Source organism: Zootermopsis nevadensis, unplaced genomic scaffold, assembly GCF_977971745.1.
Source record: "Zootermopsis nevadensis isolate Lab colony 2312 unplaced genomic scaffold, Znev_1.0 Znev_ptg000019l, whole genome shotgun sequence".
NCBI lineage: Eukaryota > Metazoa > Arthropoda > Insecta > Blattodea > Termopsidae > Zootermopsis > Zootermopsis nevadensis.
This window is the reverse complement of record NW_028259151.1, coordinates 10,881,521-10,906,927: the sequence shown is the minus strand read 5'-3', so window position 1 is coordinate 10,906,927 and position 25,407 is coordinate 10,881,521. Positions and strand designations below refer to the sequence as shown.

Below are 25,407 nucleotides of genomic sequence, written 5' to 3'. Positions count from 1 at the left end.
TACTGATACACAAGTTTCCAGTAGAGTCACCGCCACATTCCTTAAAAAAAAACATCACACCAGTGTTTTTTCTGTCTTGGTCCTATGTAAGAGCTGTTTGTGACATTTCGAATTCTGTTCTTTATTTATTATTTTTTGTGTTAACATTCTTTCATGCACTCACTTTTTATTTCTCCACATATAAGAAGCAGTAAATTTTTAAGTAGGACAATTATGAGGAACTTTACAAACATGACACTGACATGTCAGAACATTCAGGCAGTGAAATTCAGTTTTTCTTTTTTTTATTCATCAGTATGTGATTGATTCATTGGTTCTTTTTCACTTCAACTGTTTTAACACATGCAAGATTCTACAAGCTTTTGTTTGTAGTGTCTCAGCTGTCCACTGTGCAGTCTTTTGTAATCAGTGACAGTTTATCATGTAGGGGAGAGTATAAATTTTGTCTGATTGATGAACCCCTGATTACAGGTCTTAAAGGGCTTTTACGTTCAGTGGCTCTACTCATAAAGTTAAATTTTCTGTCTGCTTTCTCAAACTGGATTTTTATGTTACATTTGTTCTAAACGATGATAGTGAATGAAGTTCATAGTTTACGCATCCGGATAAAATTTTAAATGATGATGATTATAACAAGAACAACAATAATAATTTTATTTTTAAGCCTTTAAAAATAATTCCTGGAAGCGGAATATTTTTAAGGAAATTTTTTTGTAAAACATGCGTCAATGTATTCACAATGACTAAAACTCAAAGATTAGTTATGAAACTCGAGTTGTACATTGTAAGTGCTTCTTTTGGGCTGTGCATTTGGTGATGTCAGAATTCCATACTACTTACTAGCTGTTTATCTGTATGTGTCGTGTAGTTAGGGGCTCCTGGAAATTATTATGCTCTTTCTTGATACTCTTAGTGCTTTGGAAGAAAAGTCAAAATTGTTACACTGAGACTTCTGTTAGTTGTTTCCAAAAACTTATGTGACTCACATATGAAGTAGACTATGTACTGAATATGGGAATAATGTGTTAAGAGCTGTTATAGGAAATAGTTTTGATTCTATTCAGGGAGACAATGCTGCAGGCAATGAGAGGTGTCATCAGTCCAGCTGGGGATAAGATGACAGAACCTCTTCGTAAAGCTGTATACGTAACTCTGACAGGAATGCTGGGTCACCCAGAAGATGTCACACGAGCTGCAGCAGCTGGCTGTTTGGGTTCACTTTGTCGCTGGCTGTCACCTGAGCAACTTCATGCTACCCTTACAGATCACCTCCTGTGTAAGTTTTGTTTAGCCGTTACCAGGAGTCTATAAGAATCCATTGAATAAGATTACTGAATTTATTGGTGTGTTAGTGCTGTATCTTATTTTGTGTGTATGCGTGTGCACGTGCATTGACATTAAATAAAAATAAACTGGAAGTAAAGAAATATTAATCCAGCATGTATATTTCATTCACATACTCAGAAATGTTTCTACATTTATTGTATCTGAAAGTGAAACTTTAATTATTTGTTCACAATTTTACTGATGCTTGGATGAGTGTGAGCCCTACCAGATTTTCCTTGTGCTCCAGCACTTGTCTCTCAGCTGCTGGCTGTCTATCTTTTGTTGTCAGTAAGCTGCATAGAGTTCTCACTTTTTGTCTGTTTTTAATTATGTGTATTCATTTACATTGACTCTCTTAAAGTAGAGTGAACTTCTTTCTGTATTCACTGTTGTATGGTATTTTTTTTTCCTCTTATTTACAGTATCGTGTGTTAATAATCTCTATCAATACAGCCCATCCTCGAGTATCTTATTCTTGTTTGTGTCTCTTATTGCTATAATTCTGAAAATTACAGCTAGCAGGGTTATAGTTAAGAGTCAGCAAGCCAGCAGTGTGTTATAAATTTGAACTGTAAACCGTCATCTGATATCATCGCACACATTTTAAAGTGATTGTATCATCAAAGTAAGTTTTCTATAATTTTAAATATCTTCACCCCCAGTTTTAGATGGTATCACCTATTTTAAATTGTATTAGATTCAGATATGTGTTTCTATTTACAATGAAAAATGTCGCATATTTGTTTCAAGATGTCACTGTACGCATTCAAACTTTGCTTAGTTGCTCTTTACGGGTAAAAATAAGGGATGATATTTGATGACACAAATCTATTAATCTGTTCCACAGATGATGACCTGCCTTTGGACTGGACTGTACGCCATGGCCGGAGTTCTGCCCTTTCAGTTGCCCTCAAAGAAGCGTCTCCTCAAATTTATACGGATGATTACAAGGACAAGATATGCAGAGTTTTGTTGGCTTACCTTACAGGAGACAGGGTATGTTTGTTTGTCTGTATGGCAGATCATTGACGCAACTTGTCTGTCTCTGTTAACTTTGGACAGGGATTGTTGCATCCAAATTGTTTAGGGAAGTATTTTAAAGGATGGCTGTCTTCTGGGTGTAGCACTGTGTAGTGTAGTAGAAGTTTACCAATGTTTCAGAAGTCAATGCTGCCTCTGTCATCAGTGCCCTACATGGTGTTACAGTCCAGAAAAGAGCCATCTTCATACTCACTGCTGTGAGAACCTCAAATCGTACTAAACATAAGTTTTGTCAAACATTGATTAAAGTTGAGATTTGCTTTAAGCCCAGCTGTTTATGCAACTGTTCAACAGATTTGCTTTGGCTTTTAGTAAACACTTTCTGTACACACATACACAGTTTGCACATTCATAAATGCATGTATGCATGCGTATGTAAGATAAATTAATACGTGTTACCATGGGAACCTTTAATCTCTCTGACCTTTATCTGGCTTGGGATGTGGCGCAGTGGTGTGCTTTTGTAGACTCAGTACTGAAGCTTAAAGATTTTGTGTAGTAGAGTTGGTTGGCTAGGCTACTTAGTTCGTTAAGTGGACTGCCCATTGACGATGATATACATTAATTTGTTTACTTGCAGTTTGTTGTGAACACCCTTTCAGTTACATCATATATGTTTTGGCTTCTACTCATATAAGACTGTTCCGTGTTTCATTCTGAATTGCTTTTTCAGGTACCGATAGCAATGAATGGAGTCCGAGGGTGTGGATATCTTTTCCAGCATTTAATGCTAACAGGCCAACCCCTGCCACAGCAACTTCTGACTCCTTTTGTCAGGGTATGTTAATATTATTGTAATTGCAGTACAGCCTTTGTAAGTTGAATACATAATATAATGTGCGTCTATGGAAGTAACAAATTAAGTAAAAACAAATCACTACATTTCCCACATTATATACTTTTGCTGTAATGTGCTGGACTCTGCTGCCTTCACTCATTCATTGTTCTCTGGTGAACATGCAGGACTACCATACTTATTTGCTACCATACCACAGACATTAAAATCACCAACCCACTTTAAAATGTCATTACACAAAGGAATTATGCCATGCCTTAGAACATCAAACCCATGTTGAAAAGGTCCTTGCATTTGCCCTATAGACTTAATTTAAAAATAAGTTCACATAATGAAAATGTGATGACTCACTGTCCACTTCTCCATTACTGCTAAATTGCACGCCAAAATATAGGTGCATGTGCAACATTTGCTTTCCCCACTCCAACCAGTCGCCCACAGTAGTGACGTGCAATACATTGCATACTTGCACCACACCCTGTATAATTGTCTCAAGTTTTGATATGAGTTTGCATCAAAATGTTATTTGCCAAGTGTGTGATTCTTATTTCAGTCCATGAATCACAGCAGCAATGAGGTGAAACAATTGCTGGCAACAGTGTGTTCCATGTTGGCCAAGACAGTGCCACCACAGCACATGGCACCAGAACTTCTGCGCCTGCTCATTCCTATGTTGGTAAATGGTACCAAAGAGAAGAATTCATATGTGAAGGCCTGCAGTGAATTTGCCCTGGTGTCAGTTCTCAGACTTCGGCAAGGGGATGAAACTCAGCAGGTCAGTTATTGTTCTTTGACTGAGTACTGTACACTGTGGCTTGTGCCATCCCCTGATACTGGAGAACTGTGGACAGGGAAGAATGAATGCATGTGGAGAAAAACTTATCCCACTGCTGCACTAGCCTTTACACTGAATGACCGGTGTCTTAACCGCCTGAGCTGTGTCAGTGTCACCCAATGAGTTGCTAACATGTAACATGGTGAAAGTTACCAATGCCAAAATTTTTACTGGAGTTTTGTTTCAGCGCTGTATGAACCTGCTAGATATTGGTGCCCGTGAATCTTTGAGCGACGTCATCAGCAAAGTCTTGCGCAAAGTTGCAAACCAACCAGAGGGCAAGGATGAGGATATTGATGACACATTATTGACATGATCAGTTGTAGTCTGGGAGTGGAGCCTGGTGAGAAATACATGTCAATGTCACAAGTGTCAAATGGTGGTGTGTTATTGGGATGATCATGGCATGTCATTCTTGTTGAAACAGGTTTTATCAGAGACATTTTTTGACATTTCTTTTAGCCTAACATGGAATAGGGATCATCATCAACATTCATCAGTAGCAAGTCCATGCTACACTGTATGTAATACATTGCATTCTGTAGTTAAATTATTAATGTGTATATGTAAACTTAATTTTTCATGAGCTGGGGCACTTCTGAGCAATTCATCTTTGTCTGTTTTGTCTCCATGGACTCAGATTATTTTGGTTGATGAGCTATGTTGTATCTCAATCTCTTCCTTCTGTCATGAACATTATGAGCTTCTCATATTCTGATTGTTCTCCTCTGCATTCTGACATGTATTCTTGTATTTGGCTACCAGCATTTGGGAGGAACATCCCACCTCTATTTTCAGGGTTGAAGTAAGGTGATGCACTTCTCCCAAATATTAACAGAACCCTACAAGGTCACATGGCATCACAGCCCATGGGACCATAATTTATATTTTCATCGCTGTGAGAATTTCAGATCCCAGAAAGCTTCTTGCCGTTCATTGTGCATTATGTATTACAGTTTTTGTAGATGAAACGTGATGTTAGGAACCAGTAGAACCACTCCATGTAGCATGATTGTACAATATTCTAATGTAGTAGGACTTATTTTGTAAAACTGAACTTCAGACACTTGACTGATTGAGGTTGAATTCCTCAGAAGTGCCCCAAGAAATGCTGTCTTGTGTTCTTTTCTGTTGAAAGCAATCATCTGTCATTTAGCAGCCTCGCTCCTGTCGAGGAATACCTACGTATTCAATGTGACTTAATGTAAATGTGTTGTACAGTCAAGGAACATAGGAACCAGGTGACTTTTATATTTTAATTTTTAACATCAGGACTGCATATAATAAAACAAGACAGTTCCTTGTTTACCTTGTACAGTAACTTGTGCTTGGAGTTACAGCATACAAAATCTTGGTTTTGTGGCTGGATATGGTAAATCCATTGGTTTGTTACTCAGTCATCTTTTATTTCTCAAAACATTGTAATAGATAATCAGTTCATAGTGTTTCTGTGGACTTATAAACGGGATGAAGGATGTATGACGGTAACAGTGATAGTTTCTGTGCATTCACTTCATGGTATGTGGTATTAGTTTGACTTTTGTTTAGGTTTACTTCTTCTGGTTTTAGCAGTGGATGGTGAGGATGTTCAGATTCCAGATTTTGTTCCTTGTTGTGACCGCACATTTGATGTGTTTAACATACTTTGTTAGTGAACTGATATATAAGGAAATAAATAAACACGCTTCGTCTTGAAGTTGTAACTGTCCGAGACTCAGGTTTCATTCTGACGATGATTTTCTATTTAAGACAGAAGAGGTTAGCAAGTGGACACTGCTGCGTAAGTTCAGGTTTTGCAGAAATTGTGTTCTTGTGAACATAAGGGGCCAGTTTGATTGTGTTAAATATGAAGCTGTGAATCTAATTCAGATCTTGTTTGTTTCAAGATTTCATCCTGTCAAGAAATTATCTGCACTGCAGGCAGTGAAAGACACGAAGTCTGCATCTGGGTGTTAGCATTGGGTGATTATATTCACTGCTATCAAGAGTCCTTCCAGTTTTGTGAGAATTAACATGAATATTTCTGTCGTATGAAATTATAATAAAGCCCATGTGGATAAATATCTGTCTGCTGCATTTAATATTAAAAATGGTCAGAAACATGGACTTAGTTCATTTCCAGCACTTTTCAGTGATGCTAGAGAAACAAGGAGGGGCAGAATTTGAATGGAACACATCAACTTCTGTTTTTCTGATGTTAATTAATTTTACTCCAGTTAGGGAAGTGAGAGTTTAAAATGTGCATGTGCCTTTTATTGATCGTATCAGTACAGCTGGTTTGTAGTGTTCACATTTTAACCATTTCTCCAGACAAACCTTGTGTAGGAACCATAGAATTATATTTATTATCAATTTAATTTTGATGCAAGGGCAGGTCAGGGTCTTGTAAAAACATACTGGTGAGAAGAGCAGCAGCACTGTTCTCATTAGGGGTTAGGTCAGACAGGTGAAGTAGGGATGTGGCATGATTGGAAGCAGCGGCTAGTGCTGCGGCCTTCTCAGGAACAACTCGCTCGTGGAACCTGAGCAAATGTTGCTGTAGTGTATCAAGGTGAAACATAAGCAGATCTTGAAGAGGAGCTAGATCTCGTCTTGTGGCCACACTTGCCAGGTGGCTTAGAGTCAGACAGATCTGGAAAATCAGAAAACAAGAATGTCAAAAGATGCACATGTACACTGTCAGTAATGTGTACTCTACACTTAGATCAGGTTTTATAAAATATCTGAAAAAGAGCCCATGACATTAAACTTTTGCCAACACATTTCATGCTTTTTTGCAACAGTACACATTGATACAACATGCATATATACATATTTATTTAATTCTATTGATCATAATATACACTTATGCAATCACGAGAAGTGGGCAGTTCTAAGGAGCTAATTCTTATTCCTTGTGTTGACACTGTATAAAAATTAGTTTGAAAATGTTCTTGGTTATTTAAAATACAGGGAATGTCAAAAGTAGCTACACACCTTTGGAGAACTGTAACTGTGTTACCTGCAGCCAAAATTTGCTGATATCAGCAGATATCTATAGAGCGTAACCTCAAGTTTCGTTTGTTGTAGTTCTTCACATTGCCGCTGAAAGCGCTTGTGAATTGTGGAAAACAAAATGGAGACTTATAGTGGCGAGGAAAGAGCACAATGTGTGTTCTGATTCGAACAAATGAATCCTCTTCTATAATTCTCTAAGATCCTTGCGTAAGGGTGGGTGGTAAACATGATCCTTAATGTATCCCCACAGGAAAAAATTTGCTGGTGTAAGATCCGGTGAACGAGGTGGCCAAGCAATTGGACCTGCTCGTCTAATCCACCGACCTGGGAAGTGGGGATCCAAACATGCTCTGACATCTGTATGGAAGTGAGGAGGTGCACCATCTTGCTGAAATTGAGTAGCATTCTTAGTTTGTTTGAACTAGAACACCCATTGTGCTCTTTCCTCGCCACTATAAGTCTCCATTTTGTTTTCCACAATTCACAAGCGCTCTCAGAGGCAATGTGAAGAACTACAACAAACAAACGAAACTTGAGGTTACGCTCTATAGATATCTGCTGATATCAGCACATTTTGGCTGCAGGTAACATAGTTACAGTTGTCCAAAGTTGTGCAGCTACTTTTGACTTACTCTCTATAGTTCATTAATGAGAATACATATTCACATGGATCAGCAAAGATCTCTATGTCTTAACAGACATTTACATGAATTTCTAGGTTTGATGACAGCCATTAATATAACAAGTTCATTTTGCAAAGTGAATATTTTTTTCCTGTTGGATGAATTACCCCAAAATCTATTCCATACTTCATTATAGAGTGATAACAGGTTAAATAAACTGATTTCAGTGTCAGTGTTATTGACATGCAAAATAGATCTGACTGTATAACATGCTTGACTTTACTTAGGTATCAGTCTGATTTGTCTAATTTAGGTAGTTCACCAAAGTTCATTTGCTGGAGACAATTCTGTTGTTGCCGGCACCTTCCAAAAGTGTCAAGAGCCATATTCTGGCAGTCATGCCAAAACTGTTATGCTAAATATAATTTTCCTATAATTTTATATTATGTAAATTCCTGCTGTAAAAAGAATACATATGAATTCAGTTAACTCATCAGAAAGCAAGTGCCAAAGTAATAACATAATTTATTTTTTTGGAGCAAGCACTTGTTATTTTAGCTCAAAAGAGGAATTAAAAATAAAACTCTAAACACTGAATTCAGGTTGAATTATTGTTATTGTTGCAAAGGGGGAAGACTATATCTTTGTAGAACTGCGGCCGCTGATGGGCCCATTGTTCAGCCCCCAAATGAGTGAATATGGAGCAGCAGTTGAATGATGCCGAGGAGAAGATGGAATGACTCGGAGAGAAACGTGTCTCAGTGCCACTTTGTCCACCAGAAATTCCATGTGGACTGAGTATGTACTAGGGTCTCTGCAGTTTGAAGCCAGCAGTCAACTGCCTGAGCTATGGCATGACCCAAATTCAAAGTCATTGCCCAAAAAATACTTTATCTAAAAATTAAATTGTAATGCATCTGTGATTAATCTGAAGTTGCAAATTCAATTAAACTTTCAGTCTAAGATACTCAAGTTCTGTAAGTAATGACTTCTCTTGACACAGACCCAGAGTATAAAATATCAAGTTTCAATGGAGAACAACAGCATCCAGGAGTGGAAAGGTGCAACATAAGAAGTGAGACAGTCAAAAATACAATTAAAGCAAAATCAGAGGGGACAGAATGGTAAATTGTGTGCAGAAGCTGTGACCGCAGACATCTGAAGAAATTAGGCAACACACTTGTTATTGGATGGTATTGTACCAGAAGAAGCAAATTTGGGTTACATAATACTAACCTGATTAAGAAGACTGTCACGGTGCTGATATTCACTGAAATCTTCCATATTCTGTGAATTATCAAGTCCATTGAGCAGGGCAGTCCATGTGCTAATGTAGCAGGAACCATACTGCTGCCTATTTGAAGGGACAGCCAGTGCTGTAGCAGCACTGATCCGTACTTTAAAATTACGAGCGTCCTGCACTAGCTTAGTCAGGGCAGAGAATACTGTGTTCTGAAAGCAAATTAAAATAAGATGCACATTGATTAGTAACAGTGGTAACTGTCTAGACATGAACATACTTCTGTTCAAATTTGGATTGTGCATGTCTTCGTATAAAATATTTTATTTAAACTGAACCATCTCTTCTATCTTACTTTCCTTATTACTTTATAAGGAGAAGACGACTTGTGGTATCTTAAGTTTGGCATGAACATCACAAGCGGAACCCACTTCTATCTTTGTTGAGCGTTCTTTCGTCTTTTGCAGAATGTGAAATGACAACACTGTGGCTGTACTTACTCTTCCATTTTATAGTGAGCGATTGTGGCTGAGGTAAAACTGGTGAGATCCTTAATAAACATACATGGAAATACTGTATGAAGCATTTCTCTGTAGTTAAATTTACAAACATGGTGCATTGTGTGTGTAATGCAACAAAGCGCAATCTCTAAATGTCAAGCAGTCCTTGGAATCACTGGTACTTAACAAATATTTATCACATGTTAAGGAGATGACAACGTACATGCAAGCCTTACCTGCCAAACAGAGTTCACTGAGTATAAGGCACTGTTTCTCATCATGTTTCCAATGGCATAACATGCATTCCATCTCACCTAGAATAATAAATGGCTTCATTTTACTTTCTGTTTTTAAGTTTTAATTTGACTGCATTTTTTGCTGACATTCAGGATGAAGATGTCTATTATTGTCTTTATTTGTACATTTGATTAAATGGTATGGTCACGTTTTATCACTGGGAAATGTCGGTCTGTCAGACGACGTCTTTGGGTTTTTATTGTCGACTTTAAAGTTCATTAGAAGAGGCACAGACAAAGATTAAAAATACATCCTGTTGCCATACCTTCATGTTATTTCCTTTTGTTGAATTATGCACCAACACAGCAATAGCTTTATCATTACATTCTCTAAAATCACTTTTATTCATCAGATCTTCTGTGACTAGTCTTACAAAATTCCCCACCGCTCTCACTGCACAGGATCGTACCTGCAAGAAACCAAGCAACGTGTTTTCATGCAGTGTGAAAGTCATTGCTACTTGGTGAATATATTTAGAAATTTTATTTTCTAAATTTACATTGATAAAGTTGCCGGTTCGTTGGATGGTTGGTGTGGTGTCAGAAAATAAATGACAGAACAGCCAGGGGCTACATCTATTAAGAAGACTGGTAGAGGAAAATTATTATGCTTACAAGGTTCCAGCCACACATTGCAATGTGAACGGTTGTTGCAAAGAACACGTAAAGTGTTTGCAAGCATTAAACCAAGAACGCTGTGAAGATGTTTGCTACTGCGTACTGTCCAAAGAGAGATGCTGGCCATTGTTTAGATAACTCTTTTGAGAGGCATCACACCAGTGGAAGAAACTGTCAATAATTTGGTGTGATATTTTGAATGCTGAGAGACGAGAAAAAGCAAAAATTATTGTGTTTTTGTGTTAATATAGAGCTTCTTTGTATCTTTAGCTCAAGTTAATTTTTTTCGTATTATATCACCTGGCATTTTAAACTGTGTGGCCTGGGGATGTAAAATATTTAAGTTCTTCTGGGCGTGAAGTGTTAAATCTGACTTGGGGCATGAATGTGTATCTGCATTTTTTATATGTTGTGTAAGTACAGGCATTGAAATTGGGCTCATCTTGCTGAGTCCTAATAAATGCTTCAAAGATTTATACATTCGTAATCAGGATAGGTCAGAGGTCCTAATTCATGAAAAGTGAAGAAATTTATATTGTCATTGTACCTTATCATTATCATGAGCAGCTTTAATACTTGTTTCCATCAGTTTTAAAAAAAGTTCTTTGGGAATATCTTCAGTGTCATCAGCCATCCTGGAAGCATATAAAATCTTATAGTTAATTCTGTAATTAAGGTTTATAAACACATCAGCATATTAAATTTATAACTGATAATCTGTGAAGTTATCAATATATTTTGTTCAGAATGTGATACACTGATCATTACTATTATGGAAGGATGGAAAGAACAGTTAGATTATCCTATATAAGCATCCTCTCAACTCATGTGATCCTACATTCAGCCTTATTCAAGGAAGTATATTACAAGCTGTCCCACTACACGCCATGTAAGCGCTTGGGGGGAGAGATGGTATAGCTCCTACTCATTCTAAACCTCAGCACTAAGTGGGGGTGAGTGGTTAGCGTCGCACCCCGGATTAGTTAGTATTAATGCAATTAAAAGTTGATACAAGTGTTTAGGACATAACTTGCAGTTTTATTTTGAAGGACAAATGAACATCAGCAAGAAGCGTATTACCAAGTTGTCAGTATCTGTAGGTACACAAGAAGTAGACACTTGGAGACAGCTTTCCAATCTTTTGCCATTGAGTCAATTTATAGATTACTCTCAACCACTTTATTTAAAGGAATTGTCCACAAACTTACGTTCTTCCGACAAGATTTGTCATTTGCTGTGTGTAGTCACTAAGCACTGGGAACTTTTGATCAGGTAAACAGTTTATAAAAGTCAAGAAGTTGAACATGTTGAAAATGCATTTCTCAAATCTGTATCATATTGAAAATCTGTCATCTGTAATTTAAATTTGGTTTGAACAGTTTCAATATTAATATCTATTGGCACTGAAGATAAGTTAAGTGTTGCCTCTTATTTGTGTATACCGCTACCTTGAAAATGACGGCTGGATTCTTGCTGAAGAAGTTTGTCAGTTTTGTGAATAAAAACTGGAAGTTACATTGCATCACTGACAGTGATGTTTTCATTCATTACCACATTCCATTAAGTTTTTTCTGAAATACTCAATTATTACAACAGTGAAGGTTAATTAATTAATTTTATAAATTGTGTTTTCTTCTCAGGATATGCAACTGAATTTATTATTTCCTTGTCACATGAAGGTTTAATCTAAATTGTCAGAAACCATGCACTGCAGCATCTGACTTTAGGGTTGAGCTTTGAATAAACCTTGCTGTTGAGGAAGATCCTTTGAAGCTGACTTACTCCTTCTTAACTAGCCTGTCCCTGTACACCACTCAGCTGTGATGCATCCTTTGTTTCCTAGAGTCTCTTAATATTGTATTCCCTTTAAACTTTATCAAACACTAAGTTAGTCAGAAATATAAAACCTACTTTTAAATCAGTAATCACGACAGAATAATGTTGTACGACTTCAACCTAGCATAGGGAAACCAAATTTAGCGGCTAAAGGAGACCAGGTTCACACACAGCAAATCACAAAGTGCTGTTGACATGCATTAAAATAAGTACTACTAGCTGGCCTACCTGACCTTATAGCAGTAATGGAATATTAAATACTGTGATCACTGCCAACAAAATATCTGCTTCAATATATGTGACAGCAGTTTTGGGGTTTAAATGTAAATGTCTTTAATTTGAAGCGCATATGTACATTGGCTTAAAAATATTTTTCAAATATTAGTGTAAACCCTTACAGGCTGCACTAGAAAGTCTGACAGATAATGAAATATTTATCATTTGTAAATATAGGCTTATAAAATTTGTTAGAAGCCTCAGCAAAACTGTGATGGCTCACGAAGCAACTGAATGGTATACATACGAACTGAGAACCAGGGCTTCACTTAGGTTGCCAAGACACCATGACGCTTTCGTGCGCACTAGTAATGACTCATCATGAACTGTTCTAATTGCACATTCAGCTGCATCAATAATGAAGTGAATATCCTGAAACAAATGGCACAAGCCTTACTTTACTGTGTAAGGACAGTACAGTTTCTGTACACCCCTACAAACTGCATGTGGAACACACAAACACATTTTATAACACTGTGTCCTCATATCACTGCATATTCAATGCTTTACATGGATATTCTACACAGCAATTTATCTCTTAGTGATTATATGTATGAACCATCATACCTTCAGTACTTTGTTAGTTGAAGCACATAAAATTAGTTTCCTTTTGTTAACAATATAATCATAGACACACACATTTATGGGGACCCATGGCATAACTCCATACTTCACCGTCACATATGTTGGTGAGTAATAATTCTTTAACTTATTCTCAATATTGAAGGAGTTATGCACACTTGAAGTTCAAGTTTTTCTTGGAAATATGCAGAGAAGGCAAATTTACTGTGTACTATTTTACTCTTCATATCGTTAAAAGAGAACTGATTGCTGGTGCCGTCACACTGCATAGTCAGAAATTATTTTTTTTTTGTATTTCATTAATTGTTGAGCATTTTGAAAAAAGCGCTTCAAATAATGTTGTAGATCACAATCATATTTAAAGTTTATGTCACAAAATGAGCTACTTTTGAGAAGTGTAATTAATTAAATTTGAGCTTCATGCAAAATCAAAATAACTGACATGTCAATGTGCCTATAAACTCTTACCTGCTGAGTAGTTTTGGAGATAAAACAGGGGGAGGTTTCTATACATACATAATAGTACATTCTTTGGATCCATAAGTTAGTCAGATGACAATAGGATATGGAATAAGTCATAAAAATACAATATATGCAATTCAAACTATTACATTAAGGGTTCATTTTATGAATGCCGAGCAAATAACACACAAGAAAATATGTTACTGGTGTGACATACTGCTCTTAGTGCTGGAAACAGAACACATGTTGCAAGGGCCCGCACTGCAGAAGACCGCACACCGATATCCTCATCATGACTGCATCCAAAGAGTAATGTGACTATCAGAATCTGTTTGTTGCGCTGCAATACAAACAGCACTGTTGTTACTATGACAATATGTGCTCTTCACTACCAAGCAATTTCTCATGGAGTATTCAAGTACTGTCACAACACACAGTAAGATTCCACTGTATATTTGTATGGGACAGTAGCATCTTTTTCTTTTCATATTTATCATTTCTTCTTCAGTGTTAGTATACTGAAAAGGAACACCCCCAGCATAAAACATGACCATGGTTAAAAAGGGCAGTAAATGTGAGCATGGCTTCTAAAACTGACTTTGCTGTCACTGCTCGTGCCATCTCGGTAGACAACCCTCTTTTACGTGACTTAAAAAGTTGCAGACAGACTGAGAAATTCTTGTAATATCACACAATGGGAGCAATTTCACTTTGAAATGAGTGTCTTAACTTAAAAGTATTGTGCAGCAGCATCCCAGATCTAATGAGTTTGATTTTACTTGTTAGTTTATTTAATAGTGGTTTTCAACTGCACAGGTTACACAGTATTAAATTATGAAGTGGTTACAGCAACTGAGGAAAACCACTAGGAACTTATGTCAGGATAGCCAGTCTGTCGGCTGTAACTTCAACACAAACTGTTGAAATGCAATGTTCAGTTTAACGAATGAGTTGGAACTGGAACCCCTAATCCCCACATTTACGATGTCTCTGGGCGCACTTTCATATTATCTACCTACTGCTCAGATCCAGAATGGTGTGAGGCCTTACCCCTACTCCATATGGCGTAGCCCTTATCATTACTAGTAATGCTTACTGTTGCAACATTTAATTTAAATGCAAGGAAGTTAAAGTTACTGGTAGTTGTTCGAACACTTCTGCTCCGATGGCAGCCAGGCAGTCACAGCCAACGGCTCGCAGACTTGCTTCTTCAACATTCTGAACCAGTGAGATGAGAGGTCCTGAGAGAACTGTTTGCCAAAATTGGAGGTTTCTGTCTAACAAACCTGCTGTTGATCCATCTGGAAAGTTTCAAGCACAGGTCATTAGACTATGTGCACTGTGGTGAGGAACAGCAATGACATACCCACTTCAGGTTCTTCGTGATCAATAATGATTTAAAAAATAACATGATTTCAATGGATGACATTCTGTATTGAAATAACTGTGCTGGGGCAGTACCTACCACCTCATCCTCCTCAATTTAATCACCCTAACACTATCAGGTGAGGAACACAGGCCATGAAGCTCATCTTTACGCAGTTTTCTCCATGATCCACCTCCCTCCCTTTTAGGTGGAGGGGTGAAGGGAGAAGACTATTGGGAAGACCTAGGCAAAGGTGGGAGATAGACCTTAGGGAGACAGGAATTTATTGAGCAAACTGGATGCAGCTAGCTCAGGATGGAGTCTGTTAGCAGGTTTTTGTGAACACGGTGATGAACCTTTGGGTTCCATAAAGAAAGTGGGCTGATCTTTGACAAGCCAAGTATACGATCGACTTTGCAAAGGATATCCCGCAACTTAAAGTGAGTGAGCGATACCCAGTGCTCTCAGCCTTAACTCTTTTATCTAAAACTGTAACCTTAAATGTTATCCCATTGGTACAGCATTCACTCCACACATCAAATTTGGTGGTACTGCCCGAGGTATATTCGATCAATTTGAGAGTTGACAAACTAATCTCCAGGTGCCATTTTTACATTGAAAGATATTTATTTTAACAATTTCATAGTCAGTAGCAGTGATCCAAATGAAACACATAATTGTGTAAGTACTAAACTTGTAAGGTAACCACTAGAAATAGCAGCATAATGACAGTAAATAATCTGAGCCAACTGCTTCTATGCTGTGTACAACAAATACAATTTGACAGGCTCCCCCATGAGTGCGGTATGAACCAACCTGTGTCAGAGAGGTTACAGAATCAGTATTTACCTTGCTCCCTAAGACACTGCCACATGGAAATGCCTAAGGCTTCAATGACACGTCCAGAGTGAAGACATACGTTCACATTTGCATCGGTCAGTGTCCATCCTAGCAGTTGCATAAGTTGTCCAAGATGTCTGTTCACAACCGGAATGAAGTGCTTTCGTGCCAGAATCGTAAGTACTTGCTGCGATTCAATCCTCACAGGCGCTGAACATGGCAAAAGACCCACATCATCATCAACCCTCATTGTTCTTATTCCTTCACTTAGGGAAGGTTGTTGGAGATTTTTCAGACACACTTCCAGTAACCAAGATATATGTGTATTGTCACACTGTAGAGGGACAGCAGTACTGTCTTCATGATTTCTGTCCTGGCTCAAATCACGCTGCACATCACTTGCCCTGTATGCAGTATCACAGGCTTTCTGCCTGCAATCTATCACTGAGCCTTCGCAAAGGATGTCCATAATTTCAGGTGTGACTGGGTCTACTGCTACGACAGCCCCCAAAACTGTCAGGGATGCCACCTTAATGCCTGAATCTATTGCAGAAAGAATTCTGATTAGTAATAATTAAGTTTCTGTGTGCATGCTTCTATCATAAAACAAACTGTATGAAGAACCAAATGAAATTCAAAAGCTTGCACAAATACAATAATGTGAATTGTCAATTTCAATTTTTTGGACTTTTTCAATCGCCACTGTGCTTCCTCAAATCACCACAGTTTGGAAGACGGCTCTTGCCCCGTCCTCAGGTGAACATACACAGCTGGGCATGTTGGATGGAGCTAATCTCTATCTGTGCACACTGGGAAATGGATTCGCTAGCCTGTACAATCCAACTGTGCAAAGATCTATCTGTGGTCAATAACATGTAAAATAAGTATTAAAATTATATAGGCCTTTGAACCAAAATGAAGGACCAATAAAATATAAGATAAAATATAATTGCCTCAAAATAGGGCATTCAGTTGTTATATATTACAAACCGAAGCTAAACTGAGATAATACCCAGAAGTCAGTAAAAAAGTCCACAAATTTTAAATTTGTAATTCAACACCATCACATTTAGAGATGAACATGTAAACTGTGCTTGGATTTTTACCTCCACACCCAATACATCCTCAAAATGTAATACTTTAGAAAATAAATGACTTTAATTGTGACTATGAACGTGGTTACAAACATTTCAAGAGCGCATAACCACCATCTTCACTTCATCCTGAAGATGGAGGTGGTACATTCCTCCAAAATGTTGGTAACCACCTACAACACTGTTTTAGAAAGTAGGAACCACAGCCCACCTGGAGGCTATAAAGCTTTTTTCAATATTACTACTGAAATATGGGCTAAAAAAAGACAATGAATTCATTCTAAACCTGAATAAACAGTAAACTAGTAAAAATTCAAACACTTCTTAAAATAATTTTATAAAAAGTTCAAATTCATATCAGACACATTATACAATGCATATATACTTCTAAGAAACGTTCACATTAAATTATAAAAATGTAATTTAATATGAAATGTACTTCATAAACATAATTTAGATACATTAGTAATTATCTTTTGAAATCCATAAATCACACTTGTAGGGTATTCTTATAGGTTGAGGGACCTCTTAAATTTTTATTCACATCAAGGCAGCCTTATATTAAAAGAGTTCAGGAACCACTGATCTGAAAGACCACATAGTGTCACAGTTTTGCCATTTATAAAGTTTCATAAATACAGTAAAATTACCCTTATGTCTGAGGTATGGTCTAACATTTTCAACGAGCTGGGTGATCAGTCCAGTTTTTAGGCGATGGTAGGGTGTGTTCTGGATCAGGGCAGCCAGGCATTTAAGAAGCTGTATGATGACAAGAATGGAATTCTCCATTGCGAGCGCCATGCAGAGTGACTGGTGTAATTCCCACACAATATTACCAACTGTTACTGAGAATGCTGTAAATGATGTGAAGTTCTTGGAACTGTACATAAAACAAAACTGATATTATTTAACTATTCTGTGCTAAATTATTATTGTTCTTATTCCGATGTTTGCTCCCTAGGAGTCACCATTTATCTGATACAAGACCCTCAGAGCCTGACTTAGTACCTTTTTCTGACCAATTGTGACTGACCCACTGAATCCAAACATCTAAGCTATGTGCATGCACTAAATATGGTATGTAGTGCTAGCATTATGAACAGCTTACATATCAAGTGTTACATGTCATTTACAAAAAAAGTTCCTTTCAGTCTGAATGTTAAACAGCACATTCTGTTGTTAGGCTGATTATTTTGGAACTCTGGTTAGCAAATATTATTCACCCATCATAGCCTATATTTTATTAGAAAGCCATACAGTAAAAACTGCACCGAATAGACAAATTTATTTAACAATTTTCTGCCATTTAAAGCATTTAAATGGCAAAATATTTGACCCCCTGGCTAAATGTGGGAATTTAAATACCCATTGTTTAAAGGTTAATATGACACCACCCTCTTTACCTAGCGCAGTTGCATGAAAATAATTTTGTTTTCTTAAAAACACTGTCAAAATTGGGCTGCACATCTTATAAAGGAAAGTGTGCTAGTGGATAAATACGGTAGTACAAATGTAAATAGTAATTTTGACAGGAAGTGAAGGCATACATTTGAAGCATCAGGTTGTATTTAAGTGACGTACCTTTCTTCAGCCTGAGAGAGATACAACCTGGAGCGCATGAGCATGGCAATGAGAATCTGCAGCACTAGCGTCCGGTTGCTTGATGATGGATCCTTCAGCAGACAAGCGCATAATGTGGGTGCATGCAACATGTCTTTCCCATCAGGCAAAAGGCTTGACCAGTAGCCAAACAACACTTTCTGTTCACACACCTTAAATTTAAAAGAAAATGTCGTGAATTATAGACACGCGGTTTTCTAACTCCTCGGTATATTAGAAAGAAAGGAATACAGATCGCACTGTACAAAACCAAAAGGGCACTCTGACTCACACACAGAATTTTGGCTATACATTTTCTGATGATGTAACTCCGAATCACTCACTGACCTGAAGGTACACTGTTAAACCACACACAAATTACAGAATCAGACATTCATTTTCCTTTACATTTTGATAAATGTCCACCACATAAAAAAGTGTTTCAAATAGAAGCTGTAGGTCTAAATGAAATCTACTTTATGTCATGTACGAGGCGCGTCCACAAAGTAAGTTTCCCACTCGTCCCACAGCTAGCAAACCTTATATTGCGCGAAGCGACTGTGCGTACGTGATAGAGCAATGACGTAGAATGGCGCATGCACTAACGGCACTTCCCGCGTTCTCACAGTAGCATCGTTGCAGCTGTTGAAGATGGAGGTTCTTATTCCAGCTCCCGCCGACTGTGAAGTGCGGTCAGTGATAACGCTAGGCCGCACACGGCTCGACGGACAGCGAGTCTCCTGCAGGAGTTCAGCTCGGAGGTGTTTAATCATTCACCCTACAGCCCGGACCTCGCTCCCAGTGATTTCCATCTTTTCCTACACCTCAAGAAATTCCTGTCCGGTCAGCGTCAGCGTTTTGAGAATGACAGAGAGGCGGAGATGGTTGTCACACAGTGGTTCCAATCCCAGGCGGCAGACTTCTACGACACAGGTATTCAAAAGTTGGTCCCACGGTATGACAGATGTCTCAATTCCGGTGGCGAATATGTTGAAAATAGCTGGACACTTGCTGTATCTGTTGCAATAAATATTTCCATGAAATTGTGTTTTGTTTCTGTAAACGGCCCCAGGGAAACTTACTTTGTGGACGAGCCTCGTACAAATGTTCATACAGTGACTTGTTTTTGAGAAAATTTATGTTTGTTTAGTTACATTTCACCAACTTGAACCCAGATTAAAATTAAGGACAACTTGGATACATAAGACACAATCCCCCCTCTTCCTCCTTCCCCCAATATTTATTTTGTGCAAAGAACAAATGTGAGTGCACAGACATGAGGGGTAACTGTTACCTTAGTGATGCACGCCAGGAGTGACAGTGCGGCCTTCCGCACTCTTCCCTGCGTGACTCTGGTTTTGACTGCTTGCCCTCCTTCTGCATCTGAAAAGTCTGAATCACTGGTTTTCAGCAAACAAGGGTAAAGAGAAGTTCCCAAACTACTCTCAGCTGCCACAGAATCACCCACAGTGTATGTGAGATCTTGTCCGAATCCAGCTTCAACATTCTTCCTTGTGGCAGAATCTGACTTCTTCTGATGTTGCAAATTTCGTTTCCTCGCTCGGGAACTCTGAAAATCACGCGTTCTACAAGATGTAGCAGCGGACATAACAGTAAGAAGTATAAAAGTAAATACTTCCTCGTGACCTAATTCATGAAAATTGTTTTGATTTGGGCCATCACACCTTTTGTGTGACCTGTTCACAACATCTGCAATGTGTTCAACATGATAACTGAAGAATAAATCAAGGAGTCATACCTCCATCAAATTTGTGTTTGGAAATTACACATACTCTAAATAAAATCTCAATTTTAAATTTTCTTCCATATTTTAAGACAGTAACTTAAGTTTCTGGTCTAATCTTTGAATTTCTCTCAGTCACCAGAGTAATAGTTCAGAAGAAATTTAAGAGTTATGTTAAACTTTCTGTATGTTCTGTGCCTGTCTCATTAAATGGAAAAATTCTATGATACTAAGAATAGAATTAGAAGTATTGTAAAGAAAAATAAAACTGCCTTTACCCCAAGACCAGTCAGGTGCTGGGTAACAGTTGTGATAAATGAAAACTGTTCAAAACAGAACCTGAGGGGGAAAAAAAAATGACATGCAGAAAGAGTCTGCATGAACATTTGTATTTTTATAGTCATATAATTTTCTTCTTTATTCTGCATCCTTGATTTTTCCACTAGCCTCTGCATCCAGATCGGCTCTGAGGCCCACCCAGGATCCCACCCAATGGGTAACAGGGTCCTTTCTCGGGGGTAAAGCGCAACCGGGGCATGATGCTGACCACTCACCCCCATCTAGTGCCAGGGTCAAGAACGAGTAGGAGCCATGCCTCCCCCCCCCCCCCCCCCCAAGCGCCTACATGGCATGTGGGACTTTTTTACCTTACTTCTTTACTCTGCATCCTTTATTTCAGAATAAAGGAATTAATTCTGACAGCCAATATACAATAAACAAAATACATTAATTAATCATCTGGAGAGAATAAAAACTGAAATTGTCTAATAATCAGTAAAAGAACAGTATTCATATGTAGCATGAACTTCCAACAGTGATGTTAATTATAAATACAGCAAGACTTTATCTAAGGTGTGTGAAACAGAAATCTGCTTGAAATGGAAACATGTGTACACCCCTTGGCACTCCATTATAAGCACATTTCATTTTATTCAGAAACATAAATATATCACATACCTTACCACCTCTACCACTTTGCCTCATGTCACATAGAGAAAGGTTTGCTGGGAAAACCTGCTGTGGTCGTAAATCAGCGTAACCATGTATCCCATACAGCATGTAGGTCCTGATCACACCCAGTGCTTCTCCTAGAAGCTGCTTCACTAAATGTGCAGACTGTTGTAGAATGCTCTGCAGTCCTCGTAATGACACAGTTAGAACCTGTAGTAACAGTGTCTTATTTTATATAGAAAGTGAGCATGAATACTGCTAAGACAGAATGGATCTTATAATTTCTTTCTTTCTACAAAACTGACTTTAGTAATTACAGAGGAATATTAATCTCATTAATTTTATACATGTTTTTCATTGAATTCTGTACACCCTTGAAATTAGAGGATAAACATTCATCTGACATATTTCCTATTTATAATGGTCTGAAAAAAGAAAACGCTTTATCACCATTGCTTTTCAACTCTGCATTAGAATACGCCATCAGGAATGTCAATGAAACAAATTTGGATTGGAATTGAACGAGAGACATCAGGCCTAGACTCTGCTGACAATGTTATAATTACAAAATCCTCTCACTCACTGACTTGACTTTACTCCAAAGGAAGCAGATAACAACTAATTAAGTTTATGCCTAATGACAAAGTACATAAATGACTTCTGAAAATGAAATGAATCAAAATGCTGTACCTACAGAGCTATGAGATGCCTTTGTAATTTATTATCCCAGCACCAAACGAAAAGGAAGGCCTTGGTTCAGCGCACAGTGCTTTTACAGTGGGCTGTAAAGAAGTATATAGAAACAAAGAGGGTGATAAGTATGTGTGTGACCTCTGTCCCTGAAAACCATTCCTTCTTTCCAGTAATATCAGTTTCAGCAAATTCTTTGTTACAAAACACTTAGAATGTGAAAGTACACGTGCCTTTCACTGACTGCCATTTTATAATACATATTTTGATATGTTCCATATCACCCCTCTTATCTCAAGACGGTCATATGTACTCTTTATGAATCGAATATTGTGCAACACTTACTGAAAACACAGAATATTCAGCTTGAAAGTCATGCAGTCAGATAAACTTGTCATTACTTCTTTTGGTGGCCTTCCTTTTTCGCACCTTCTCTGCCACTGGTTAGTAATATAACAAATTCGCGTAAACTCAGTGCCTTACCATAGATATTAGGAGTCCCTGAAGTTGACCCATATGGGTGCAGAACAGCAGGACAAAGTATAATCAATGTCAGTCATATATGATGGTAATTAATATTCAGGTTCATTAACTGATAAAATGGCTGGAACACAGATCTAATTTCAAAGTCAAAAGAAACACAGACAACTCTTTATTGCTATTTTCTTCAGGGGCCAACTCGATTATCTCCATGAAGGCACGTTTGTGGTGTGCATTTTTTTAAAGACTGTCCTGCCAAATGAGGGACATCACCAATGTGAAACGGTAGAGCGTTGTACACCATGACATTTTGTCCTAATAATGACACAGGAAAAGTGCTGGGATTTCATGAAATGACTGATAAAGGGGGTCAATGTACATGGAAGCCTTTTAGCTTATTTCCATAATTAGTAAGGGAAGATACACATATGTAATCATCATGTCTGTGTGTGTGTCTGTCACTCCCTAATATGTTTTTGAGAACGATACACATTTCATGTAGACGAACATAAAAATCAGCATTCTCTGGATCTGAGACGTCACGAACGCAGACCTATTCCCTTGAATTAAGTTTTATATGCTTTTTGTCAGTGCCTGGAAGATTTAGTACTTTTCTTCAAATAGGCCACTGCTTCATCCTTCGAAATTTGCCTCAACTTGTCCAGAATTAGCATGTAATTTCTCATTCAATGCAATAAATTGCATTCTGTTTTCCTATACTTGTAATTTGTATTGTTGTTTCCTGTAAGTAGAGGACAATGTTTCATGCACATACGACACAACAGACAAAGACACACAACACACCTTACAGTAAAGAAGCTCGTCTTGTTCTAGACGTTTCTCAACATACAACTGTTTCAGAAAAACTTGTGCACAAACTTCAAGATATGGCAGTTGCAGTCCTCCTGCAGGAGGACCCTTGGTGTCTGGAAGGAAAACCAAGGATTCAAAGCATTTGATGGTCATAAGATGCACTTCCCAAGATGATACCAATATTAGTCTGTCTCCTTTTCTGTCTGGTCCTCTTCCATCATCCAGTAAAAATGTCAATGCACCATTTTCTCCGACCAACTCATGCATCTGCTGCAATATATGTGGAATTAACTTAGTGGAGAGGAATTGATTTTATGTCTACCATTCACACTACAAGAAGATGTTCTGAGTGAATACACTTCACCACTTACAAAGTTACTATCTTGTGCTGTGCTTACAGCAGCAGTTCCCTAAGTCTTTTTGTATGAGGCCAAAACAGTTTGAGGTCACCAACCTACAAAAATGGTTTGAAATGTAACTTAGCCATGATAAAAATAATAACTAATTAACCTTAAAAATGACAATAAAGCACTCTTTATATTGAATTGTATGTTTTTATTTCATGTATATGGTAATAGCTTCCACTTTGGGAAATGCTGGCTTACACTACAATCAATTGCCTTTATAAAAGAAGACAACGTACCTCGTGGATGCTGCTTCCATTTCCACGCAGCAGAGTTTCAAGAGCCAGAAGAATATCCAGTATGGCAGCATCTCCACAGCACTTCAGGCACTGTACGCACCATCTGACTGCAGCAGACAGTGGTCTACCTTCCACCTTCACATCTTGCCTCATGATTAAATTTGAAATTAACTGACATGCCTTTGCTACCAAGAAAGTGTCATTTGGAGGCACAACAGAAGAACACTGATTTACGATATGAACAGCTTTCTGAAATTTGAACATTAATTATTGATAATGAATATATCATTAATCTACAATTTAAAATTAATGTAAGCTCGGCTTTACAAATTTAATGCATAATTTCAAGCTAATTACCCGATGCCTCACATTCCTAGTGATGTGATCACTTGTGTTCTTTACAAATAAGACAACTTTAAATGAATTTATTATTCCAAACAACTTACATTAATGACCTTGAAGCATGCTGTTTAATAGTAGTAATACTGCAAAGAAATAAACTATGATGTGACCACAAGGTTAGGCTAATATAATAGAGAGAAAAATTAAAATCCCAAAATATAAAATAAGATTAATAATGAAAATATCAACAACAGAAATTCTCTTGCTTCCAAAGGCCAGGGTGGCTCAGTCCGTATAGTGACAGACTACGGAAGTGGAAAATTTGGGTTCAGTTCCCGACTAGGACATGTATTTTTCCTCTAGCCACTGCATCCATTCCGGGGGGAGGGGGTGATGCTGACCACTCACCCCCCATTTAGTGTTGCAGTTGAAAATGAGTAGGAGCTATACCACTCCCACTCAAGCGCCTACATGACAACCTTACATTATTATTATTATTATTGTTGTTGTGCAGAACAAGCTGTTCGTTTTGGGTTGTGTTTAACGCCACTACGACGGATCGCTGAGTAAAACGATATCTTCGAAACGCAAACTAGAAAAGTGAAGGAAATGCAAGGAACTGTGATGAAAATGCTGTTATATGACTGTATATGCGATTTAATCAGACCAGCGTGAATTAGTGAAAAATCTGCGAGTGTGTTGAAAGGATCAGTGTACCTCAAAGTCTTTTTTCAGTTCGTACAGAAAACTTACTGGTGATGTGGTTCGACCGCTTACGAGATGTAATTGGAAGAGCGGGTCGCCGATAAGGCTGAGATTCCGAAACGGGCAAGCAAATGTGTGGACTATACACCAATGGCATAAGGTCCACACGTGTATGGGCACCAAATTTCATGACAATACAATTAGTCGTAACAATGATAGAACATGTACTTCGTAAGGCCACCGATAGATGCCAGCACGATGCGACAGACCGTACAAATAGGCCATGACATTTTTCGCTTACGCTAAAGCTTAAAGAATACCCAATAACGGCAACATTTCAACTTCAATACGACACGTTACAAAACACATCCGGTTATTGAAACCCCAAAAATTTGTTCTAAGTATTTGACTTACGTCTGAATTGCCAACCAAAGGTGACCTGAAGTCCAGAGCATTTAGTTCGTCGAATATTGAGTTTAATTTTTGTCTGTCACCTTCACCACTTCCATGGACAAAACTTGTTAAACTGCATGCTAAATGCTGAAATTTTGCTTTACAGTCTTCGTTCAAAGCGTTAAACACTGCAGCCATTGTTACAAACAGTTGCGAAGCATGAATACCTCATCCCCCCCCCCCTCTAATCAGTGATTTTAAGCCCATGCCTGCAAAACCTATAGGGAACATTCAGAACTATAATATTCTGACCAATCAG

General features: G+C 37.9%; 2 protein-coding genes across 7 annotated transcripts in view; one reads left to right on the top strand and one right to left on the bottom strand.

The window, feature by feature from the left end:
* Positions 1–6,061, top strand: part of l(3)80Fj (lethal (3) 80Fj) — a 55,243-nt gene extending 49,182 nt beyond the window's left edge. The window contains exons 37-42 of the mRNA XM_087351325.1: positions 1,065–1,276; positions 2,174–2,322; positions 3,041–3,145; positions 3,717–3,938; positions 4,186–4,341; positions 5,885–6,061. Coding sequence (XP_087207451.1) covers positions 1,065–1,276; positions 2,174–2,322; positions 3,041–3,145; positions 3,717–3,938; positions 4,186–4,314 — 817 coding nt within the window. The 3' untranslated portion in view covers positions 4,315–4,341; positions 5,885–6,061. The remainder of the gene's footprint in view (positions 1–1,064; positions 1,277–2,173; positions 2,323–3,040; positions 3,146–3,716; positions 3,939–4,185; positions 4,342–5,884) is intronic.
* A 162-nt stretch (positions 6,062–6,223) lies between these two features.
* LOC110841008 (HEAT repeat-containing protein 6) lies at positions 6,224–25,341 on the bottom strand. Of its 6 annotated transcripts, none has more exons than XM_022086315.2 (16): positions 25,110–25,341; positions 23,649–23,897; positions 22,997–23,275; positions 21,029–21,232; positions 19,622–19,897; positions 18,310–18,500; positions 17,379–17,608; positions 15,644–16,177; positions 14,566–14,729; positions 13,646–13,768; positions 12,632–12,756; positions 10,820–10,907; positions 9,921–10,064; positions 9,595–9,672; positions 8,855–9,070; positions 6,224–6,630 (listed from the first exon to the last, which is right to left on the bottom strand). In XM_022086315.2, the coding sequence occupies exons 1-16, from the start codon at positions 25,284–25,286 to the stop codon at positions 6,352–6,354; spliced, it is 3,357 nt and encodes a 1,118-aa protein (XP_021942007.2). In that variant the 5' UTR covers positions 25,287–25,341; the 3' UTR covers positions 6,224–6,351. The 6 variants fall into 6 exon arrangements, with proteins under 6 accessions (XP_021942007.2, XP_087207453.1, XP_021942024.2 ...); XM_087351327.1 differs by having other exon boundaries at positions 15,644–15,844; XM_022086332.2 differs by having other exon boundaries at positions 23,072–23,275.
* Positions 25,342–25,407: the final 66 nt, after the last annotated feature.